This window comes from Coptis chinensis, chromosome 3 (genome assembly GCF_015680905.1).
Source record: "Coptis chinensis isolate HL-2020 chromosome 3, ASM1568090v1, whole genome shotgun sequence".
In the NCBI taxonomy this organism is placed as follows: domain Eukaryota; kingdom Viridiplantae; phylum Streptophyta; class Magnoliopsida; order Ranunculales; family Ranunculaceae; genus Coptis; species Coptis chinensis.
Window position 1 is genome coordinate 20,443,384 of NC_141458.1, and position 10,267 is coordinate 20,453,650.

Here is a 10,267-nt window from a genome sequence, read left to right on the forward strand (position 1 = left end):
AAACCAACCAAATAACATTTTGGACCACATACACCCCCCCCCCCTCTCCCCCAAAGGCCCAGAACGTTCGCTCCACTCACTGGATAAAGAGAGAAGGCTACTCTACAGTAGCATTTTCCCATTTTGCCCTTAAGGCCTTCTAATTATTACGGCTGTTATTTTATGAACATTTTGTAATATCTTGCATAAGTGGAGGGTAAAAATGTCCAACCAACGGAACTTTTCGACTCCACAGACATTTCTTTTTTTTTTCCATTTTACCCCCACCCAACTATTGATATTACAATAAAAAAAATATTATAAAATGAGTAAATAGATTTTTATATAAAGGTATGTATGTCATTTAAGTATAATATATTTTTATTTATACACATGGGCCTCAGAATTTGTCATCATTATTAGGCCACTTTGTTGACTTTTGCACGACACGTGTCGACAAACCAAAAAACAATCAAAAGAAAAAGGCTTTTTCCATTTTCCACTTTTGTCCTCATTTTTTTTCAATGTATTACACTACTCAATACACAATATACTTGATAAAGTGAATTAAATTTAAGGGTCAAATTCTAATTATAAATTTTGGTTCCTAAAATATCCTTACTCAAGTGCATAAGTTACTATAACATAGACAATTTTTCATTTTCTAATTTTACCCCTACCCAATTGTTGATATTATGTTGACCAAGTACACATTAGAACTGAAAATTTAAAATAAATACAAGGGTGAAAACGTAATTTAAAATTAAATATTTTTCTTCTTTTTTTGTGTACTATGTAATGAACGGATTTAAATAAAATTATATTATTTAGTTTAAATACATAAATTCATATATGCATTTGTATATATCACGGTCATATTGTCTACTATATAATGAGGTGCGAGGGAGCTAGTCGGGAAGCGGTTTCTTCATGTCTGTTCGACCACATTTTATTTTTCTTTTCCGTTTTTTTTTCTTTTTTTATGTGGACCATACATATAAAAAATTGTTTTTTTTTCTCTCTCACACGGGTTCCATTTTTTTTTTAGGAACGTGCATAGCATACAAGTGTGAATTATCACGGTCATCAACCGTGCACAGAGTACTAGTTAGTACATTGTAAAAGAAGAGAATTTATAACATTAGCATAGTAGTTAGTATTGGTTAGTAGTAGGGACAGATCTATTCATGGACCAGGTAGAGCCTAGGCCCCACCTAAACTTTGGATTAAGAAAAAAATAGTAGTGTTAAATTGCCCACAGTCTACAACCCAAAGCCCCAAACCGAAAAGAAAAAGTTAAAAATAAAACAAGTGGCAAGGAGAAAACATTTGCTCTTACATCATTGTCCTATAGCAACTAAACACGTGGCAACTATTTTGGAGAAGCCAACTCTTAGTAACGTGACTAACGTAAACATAAACAAACCTCTGAGGAGAGAGAATATATCTCCATAAAAAAAATAACTAATTGAAAGGAAACTCATTGAAATAAATTTAGGAAAAAACCTCGAAAGTACTTCAAATTTTCCTTGTATTTTTCTCTATTTGTTACCATCAATTGCCCATTAACTCCCATTTTTATACTCCTTTACAAATTTTCATCAATCTTCTTGAGAAGAAGAAAAAAAAAAAAATTCATATTTATACAAACAAAATAAATGGTCAGGACATCGCAACTGATTTCTACTCAACAATTTCAATTGGTATAGCATATTCCATGGTGCCCTACCTATGTGAAATACCTGGCTCCACCGCGCCACTAGTTAGGCTAGTAGTCATGGTATTTGTATTGTGGATGCGTCTCCAGTGAAGAAAATTTCAACATTTTGTAAGTAAGAAACCATATTTTGATTCTTTTCGTTTCTTCTGTTTATTTGATTTTTTTTATCATGTCAGAGTTACCCAGAGTATAAGCATGACGTGCAAAATAGCCAATGTTGAATCTGAATTGAATATGTTAACCATTAACGTTTGCAAATTTGAATGGAAGGGCCTACTATTTTTTGTAAGCAATGGATAGGCCGGATTTAGTACTTTAAGATATAAAAAATAAAAATAAAAACTAAACTTGCTCTGCAAAACCATGAATGGCATAAATATCTAGATTTGTTGGGGTGAGAAAAAAAAATAGTTCTTCAGTGTTAATAAGCCTCATAGTAGGCCTAAAAATCGTCTACTTGTTGCACTGCACTGCATAGCTCAAACAATTTTTACAACGTACTGACTGTATTTTGTACTAAAAAAGTTGGAATGTTAAACCCCTATGAAAGCTACATGGGGCAATCTGTTGAATCAACAGAAACAGGTGCAATCTTCTAGCCTAATAATCTAATATCATACAAGAACCGGTGTGTATCATGTGCACAGTGCACTTGTGGTACTCTGAGATGGACTCCAGTTCAATTATCTCATGGTTGTTGGGCTGGATACCTATTACTTGGTTTTTGAACTTGGGGTGTTCTCCAACAACCCAATCCAGCAAGAAGATCTTTATGTTTGATTCATTTTCACTCCCTATGCAACTCACGCTTGGCTATCAGAGCATTCCCAATGCAAGTCACTATGAAGGGAAATTGAGAGTTTTCACTTTTGAATAACATAAAACCCTTGCCCAATGCAAAGGTGACAAAGTCGGTGACTTGTAACTAAGTCACAACGAGAGTAGCACTTGCTACTGAGATTTTCACTGAGTTGTGAGCTTCAGACGGAATGTTTTATTCTGTCTTGTGTGTTTTTTTATATTTTTTCGGTTTTTTTTTCGGACGAAATGTTTCATTCCGTCCCGCGTATTTTTTTGACTTTTTTTCGATTTTTTTTTTTTTCAAACGGGATGTTTCATTCCAACTGGCCGTTTTTTCAATTTTTACATTCATACATAATCAAACATTCCATCCGAGGTTTAAAGTCACCTCTACATTGGGTAACATTTTCTTGTTTTTCAGCAAAAAGGTAGCAAAGAAGGAAAATAGTCCTACGTGGAGGTGAAAAAAAATTGTTTACATTGGGAATGCTCTCAGTATGACAATATCTTACCTTTGTCTTCTACAACAAGGACCCAATATCTTGACAGGTAAGTTAGTCACCTCATCATCGATCACCATCTTGCCTTGAACCATACAAACGCTTTATATGTAATGCCAACTGCCCAATGTCCCTAGGACTACAAATAAGAACATATTAGAACATGTACAAGCAAGACAAAAAGAGGATAAATCAGATCTTAATTTCTTCTTTTTGGTTGGGAGGAAAACACTTGCCAAAATCCCTAAGGTTAAACACTAATAGCCAATGCTGGCAACTGGGTTGACAATGCTAATATGCCATTTTGTTGAAATCACAATAAAGACTGCATTGTGCCTTACTGGCTTATATAAATAAAATGATGATAATGCATTTTGATCGAAGTTGAATGCTAGTAGCCAAACCTATCCTTTAAACATAATCCTCGTTTTATCCACCATTGATGGAGGAGGAAACCGATCCGTTCCAGCTAACAACCATGGAAACATAACTCCAATTAGCTATCTCCTCTCCTACTATTAAAATAACCATGAAGAAACAAAACAAACAATCTAGTGAAAATTAGAACCTGGTAGCGTTTGGAAAATTGTTCACCCCAAATTGGATAGATCACAACACAATCACCGGAAAACTCAGAGAGCAATGGCACATGGAAAAGGAAACAAAATTCCAGTTCTTAGCTAAAGGAATCATGAAGATTTCTTTCAATACAAAGAGGGATCTAGAATATGTAATGGAAAATGGACCATGGGTTGTCCATGGGTTCATTCTATCTATCAAACCATGGTGACCAAACACCCCCTTGGATGGATATGATTTCTCATCAGCCAACATGTGGATCCAAGGGCATGGACTACCACCAGAGAGGAGCACTATGGAGGATCTACATAGCATACGTGAAGCTTTTGGTGGTGCAAAAAAAGTGATACTTAATGGAGGCCAAAGCTCATATCTACCTTTTGCTAGGATACAAGTAGATTTTAAACTTAACCGTGTGCTTACTCAGCAAGCAGAACTCGATTTTGAAGAAGAGGGTGTCTGTGTGGTAAAGTTTAAATATGAAAATCTTCCTCTGTTTTGTTATTACTGTGGTTTCCTGGGTCATGACTTAAAAGTTTGCAAGGCACTAAGTAATCAGCTGGGGCTGAAGTTTAGAGGCAATGGTAAAGGAGCAAAGCCAAAGTGCAGATTTACCAATGGGCTGAGAGCAAACGTGGTCGATGAAAGTTACTCTCTCCCTGTAAAATAGTTCTCGGGGGAGAAAGCTACTCACGGTGGATCCCGGCACTAGTCAAACCACCTCAGCATAACTACGGTCAACAAAGAAAGAAACTAACGGTTACATATGGAAGAAGACAAAAATCTAAACCGAGTGTACAATGATGGTGGGCTAAAACATCAGGCTCCAACGGATAGTTTGGCAGGATGGGGTCATTGGGGTCTAGAAACATCACATGCATCTATGGTGAGTCAACCCAGATCTAGTAGGTCACAAGAGTGTGACATGACAGACTTGGCGATCACACCGTTTGTAAACCCACAGGGCAAAACAGAGGTGGGCCAAACTATCTCCACCTGAGGTGGGCCTATCTCTGGTGGTTCCCAACCCAAAAATTTGGTTCTGCTCAAAACTACCTGCTTATGGCATTGGTCCAAACCTAAAAGCCCACTCTTCTTTTGGGAGTCTGTTTGAGTTTTGGGCCAATACTAATTTGCCACAAGGGCAAAATAAAGGTTTAATCAAGCAGGCTACTCCTTTGGTGGTTTTCAACGGTGCTAGTGTTCCAATGCTAGAAAACCATCTCCCAACTCTCCTCCAAAACACTCCCCCCTTTATACATGCAACCCCACCCCCTATATATCACCTTAATTTCTCTCATCTAGAAAAAAGGAAATTTACAGCTTTCTTTAAGTTGGATCTCGAAGTCCTGAAGACCATGGTAGAAAAAAATGAAGTAAATGACCTCCTATGCCCATACCTCTTCGGAGAGGGGGTGCTGGTGGAAGAGAATAACCGATGGAAAAGAAGGGTTATTCACTGGGAAAACAGGATAGAAAATGAGCCACAAGTAAGGCAAGCTCTACTAGACAACTGGGTCAGGAAGGCTAATAAGACATAGGGTGACAAGGTTACAGTACTAGACTACAGCAGAGATCAACAAGATGTCAAAAGTTTGGCTTTTACATGAAAGAGTGGACCTTGTGTAAACACAAAGTCAAAAAGGTAAATGTCATCAACTTGTTAACCAGGGATAAAGTTAGTGAGGCCGATGAGATAGGAAATAAGAAAAAAGCGGAGGAAGACCCAAATCCACTGTTCAACCAGGAAATGGAAGAAAATGAAGAGGAAGAATGGGAGGACTGTGAGTCAAAAAATTTTGTGTGTGAAGAGGGCTACCAAAACAATGCTATCTGTTTACAGCCAGGAGAAGGATCAAGTATTTTAGCAGGCACTGGTAGCTTCAGAATGTCACTACAAGACTGGGAAGATGAAATAGAATCCCCTGAAGGAAAGGTTTTTTTTCAGAATGGGGAACCTCAGACTTTGGAGAAAATATCAAGATTTTTTATGAAATTCACAAGCGAAGAGGAAGATATGTGGGATGGAAGTGCAACAAGAGGATGTCTCTTGTCTGAAAACTCTAAACAGGAGCAGTTTAGGAGAGATGACAGAGTAGATGGAAGTTCAGATCAAGGTAACACCAAAGGGTTCGCGGTGGCTGTCCCATTACAGCCACCTCACTCTCAATGATGTCATGGAATTGTCGTGGGTTGGGAACCACCACAACAATTCGAAATCTAACGGACCTCATCCGGCAACACGAAGCGGATGTGATTTGCTTATCTGAAACTAAAGTACAAGATAGTAGTATCAGTAATATTAATAAGAGATTAAAGTTTAGTGGTGTCTTCTCGGTCCCTGCTGTTGGTCTTCGTGGTGGATTGGCTACTCTATGGAAAGACGGTGTAGACCTTGAAATCATTGGGGCAACATCAAATCAGATTACAGGTAAATTTAATAATTTTTATTCAAATACTGTTTGGTTTTTTACTTTCGTCTATGGTGAGCCTTGTGCTCATCTGCGACATAAAGTTTGGTCCGAGCTTAGGGATATATCCCCCCTTATACCTGGTCCCTGGCTGTTGTTTGGGGACTTTAATGTCATCACATCTTTGAATGAGAAAGTAGGTGGCAGGTCTGTTTTTAATAAGAGCATGCTCGAGTTCAATAGCTTGATTAATGAGTTAGCTTTGGTAGATTTAGGTTATAAGGGGCCTAAATTCACATGGAATAACAATAGGAAAAAGCATGATAATATTCTCGAAAGATTGGACTGCGCTCTAGCTTCTACTGATTGGTTAACCATGTTTCCACATATGTCTATTAATAATCTTGTGAATGCCACATCTGATCACCTTTCTTTGTTCATCAATCTCAATACTGAACTTGAGATTGTAGCTAGACCTTTTCGCTTTTTTAATATGTGGTTGAAGGATCCTACTTGTAAACCTATCGTTGATAAAGCTTAACATGCTGTTAACCATGAACAACCTGATTGGAATGTGAAAATAAAACAAAAAAACACTGAAAATTCCCTAAAAACTTGGAACACCGATGTTTTTGGGAATGTGTTTACTAAGATCAAAAGCACTCAAAAAGTTTTAGATAGAGCTCTCAAAAATCCTACTCAGGATAACTTGCTTAAGGCTAGTGCTCTAAAAGCTGAGTTGCTGGGATGGTATGAGAAAGAAGAGGATTTATGGAAACAAAAATCAAGCATGCACCATGTGAAAGAAGATGATAGAAATACCAAATTCTTTCATATGTCCACCATCTACAGAAGAAGGAAAAGACATTGTTGACAAGCTTAATAATGATGATGGTATTTGGAAAACTGGTAGGAAAGATGTGGGTATGGCTATTAATGAGTTCTTTGAGGATCTGTTCTCCTCTGAGGATCCTGAGGAAAATTCTGAGATTCTGGATCTCTTTAAACCTTGTATATCACTAAGGGAGAATGAGATTCTCACTGTTATTCCTACAAATGGGGAAATTTGGAATGTTGTAAAAAAAAAAATGGGGGCGCTTAAGGTCCCAGGACCTTATGGTTTTCAGGGAGTGTTTTATCATAAGTGTTGGGATGTGGTGGGTCCTAGCATTTCATATTTTGTGGAAAATTTCTTCTCGCTTGGCTCCCTTCACCCTAACATGAATGAAACCTTTATAACACTCATACCCAAAGTGTCTAACCCTGACCACATCTCTAAGTTTAGGCCTATTAACCTTTGCAATTTTAGTTATAAGATTATTTCCTAGATCCTGACTAATAAGCTTAAACAACATATAAACAAGATTGTGTCCCCTTCCAAGGTGCTTCCATAAAAGGTAGGAGTATTGGAGACAATATTGGCCTAGACTCAGAGATTTTTCACCATATGAAATATATGAAGTCCAAGGATGGGTTTTTTGTCATGAAGATGGATATGGCAAAGGCCTATGACAGAGTAGAATGGTCTTTTGTGGACAAATTTTTTGATAAGTTGGGCTTTAATTCTAAGTGGAGAAGACTAGTTTCTCAATGTCTCTCCATAGTCTCTTTTAAAGTCCTCCTAAATGGTGCACCCTTGGATCCTATCATCCCTAAGAGGGGGCTTAGGCAAGGAGACCTCCTCTCTCCTTATTTATTTATCTTGGTCTTTGAAAAGTTGTCCAGAATGATTACAAAGGCTAAGGAGAGGGGAGATACATGGGATGAAGCTAAGGAGAAATTCCCCTACTATTTCCCACTTATTATATGTTGATGATCTTATCATTTTTGCTAAGGCAAGTTTGAAGAAAAGTGGGAAACTTAGAACCATTTTGGATAACTACTGCAAGATTTCTGGCCAGAAAATAAACTATGATAAGTCCAGTTTATTTTGCAGTAAGAATGTGCATCACAAACATCAGATGATTCTGAAGAGATACTGGAAAATGAAATTGTTCAATCCTAAGGAAAAATATCTAGGAGTTCTTATCATGATCTCTCAGAAGAAAACTGAGGACTTTGATTACTTGGTGGATCGAGTTCATGGTAAAATAAAAGGGTGGAGGGAAAAGGTTCTATCTCAAGCAGGCAAAATAACTCTCATCCAAGCAGTTGTCTAGGCCACCCCTATTTATGCCATGTCCTCTTATAGGTTACCTATATCAACTTGTGATAAGTTAGACAAGGCATGTAGAGATTTCTGGTGGCATGGCACTGCTAAAAGGAAAAGCTTCCACACCATTGGGTGGGACAGCATATGCAAACCTAAAGGTTGGGGAGGTTTAGGCTTCAGAAAAGCCAAAGACATGAACACAGCCATGTTAACCAAATTAGCTTGGAAATCCATCTCTGATCCATGCTCTATATGGACAAGAACTTTCAAAGCTATCTATGGAAAAAACTAGATCGATTTCAAATAACAGCCCCCACCCTATGCATCCTACTTTTGGAAAGGGGTCCATAGAGCCTATGTTAAAATGGATAACCACTTGATTTGGAATATAGGCAGTGGTGCTCAAACCTCTGTGCTATATCAACCTTGGTTGAGACTAAACAACAAGCCCATTGTGTTAGTGGACTATGTCCCTTTCTCAATGGAATTAGATGACATGCAGGTATCTGATCTTATGCTTGTTGACCACTCTAGGTGGAATTCAAATTTGCTTGATAGTTTGTTTCCACCAATCATAAGTGATGCAATCAAAATGGTTATCATCAGACCAGAAAATGATGAGAAGGATAAGGTGGTTTGGAACCCGAGCAAAAATGGCAAACACACTGTGAAATTAGCTTACCATGTGTTACATGATGATAACTGGCATGTCCAATCTTCGTCCTTTAACACAAACACTATGAAACTGATATAGAAAGCCAAAATCAGTGCTAGAACTCAGCTTTTCCTCTAGAAACTACACATGGGGGTGCTACCTACAGAAGATATTCTTAAACAAAGAATGGCTGAAGGGAATTTTCTTTGTCCCTTATGCTTTGAAAAGGAAGAAACCCCAATGCACTTGTTCTTCTCTTGTCAATGGATGAGAGTTACATGGCTGATATCAGACACAGGCATTAGAACATATTTTCACAACTCCTATGGTGTCAGGGACTGGATAGATGATTTTATGCAGGGTTGCTCAAGCTCAGACCAAGGCCTTACTGAGAAATGCATTCTTGCCTGTATTATCTTACAGGGAGTATGGGAGTTGAGAAATGATATAAAATTTGAAGGGAAAAGAGCAGATAGAGGCAGTCTTCTGCGAAGAACACATGCGCTATGGAATAAATGTCTAATAACATATAGTAACACGGCAGAAGAAGGGGAAGCAACCCCCTCTATTTTACCTTGTTATAATCATAACAGTGACACTCTATCTCTTTTCCCTGTCATCCATAATGATTGCATACTGATTTGTGTCGATGATGCTTTCAACATGGAGGAAAAACTTGTTGGGGCAGCAGTGATAGCCTGGGATAGCATTGGAGCTCCAGTAGGATCAGCCTATAGAAGATTTACAGCACAAGACCCTGAAGAAGCTGAATTGGTAGTAGTAGAAGTGGCAATGAACCTAGCACACAACAAAGGTTTCAACCACATTTTGGTAGAAGGGGATAGTCAAACCGTGATCAAGACAATGCAAGCTCCCGCTGAAAAGATTTCTGTGGACTGGAGATTGAAACCTCTAAAAGATTGTATTTTGAGGAGTGCTAGAAGTAGGATGTCTTTTAGTTTTAATTAGATTCGTAGATGTTTTAATGTAGAAGCACATGAGTTGGCTCAGTGGGCACTACACAAACAGGTCACGGATCCTCTACCTGCTTGTATTAAGAACATGAATCTTGTTCCACGTATCAGTTAACCATATATATATATATATATAACACATGTTGTTAGCGGAAAAAAAAGAGATTGCATATTCGAAGCTTGACAATGCCATTTTGTTCAAAAATAAAATAAAGATTGCATTGTGGCTTATAAATGGATAATGCATTCTCATCAATATAGACCGTTCAATTTTATGGGTCACCTTTTACCTTAGAGTTTGGATTTGGAAGTCAAAGCTCTTGTTGTTTATTGTTAAATGCATTTTAAAAGTCGCAGCTCTCATCGTTTCAGTTAAATTACTGTATTTTCTTTGATATAATAAATTCAGGTATATTGATTGTTTTAAACCAAATTATGAACTACAACGGATAAAACACGTAATTCAATCCCCCCAAAACAACAATGGTATAAATTA

At 37.6% G+C, this 10,267-nt stretch overlaps 2 protein-coding genes across 2 annotated transcripts; both read left to right on the forward strand.

Moving 5' to 3' along the window:
• Positions 1-5,751: 5,751 nt before the first annotated feature.
• LOC147508529 (uncharacterized) lies at positions 5,752-6,531 on the forward strand. The gene has a single exon (XM_086597225.1). The coding sequence runs from the start codon at positions 5,752-5,754 to the stop codon at positions 6,529-6,531; it is 780 nt and encodes a 259-aa protein (XP_086453351.1).
• A 2,413-nt stretch (positions 6,532-8,944) lies between these two features.
• On the forward strand, positions 8,945-9,766 carry LOC147508530 (uncharacterized). Its single transcript, XM_086597231.1, has one exon. It carries the CDS (start codon positions 8,945-8,947, stop codon positions 9,764-9,766), a length of 822 nt encoding a protein of 273 aa, XP_086453357.1.
• The last annotated feature ends 501 nt before the right edge of the window (positions 9,767-10,267 follow it).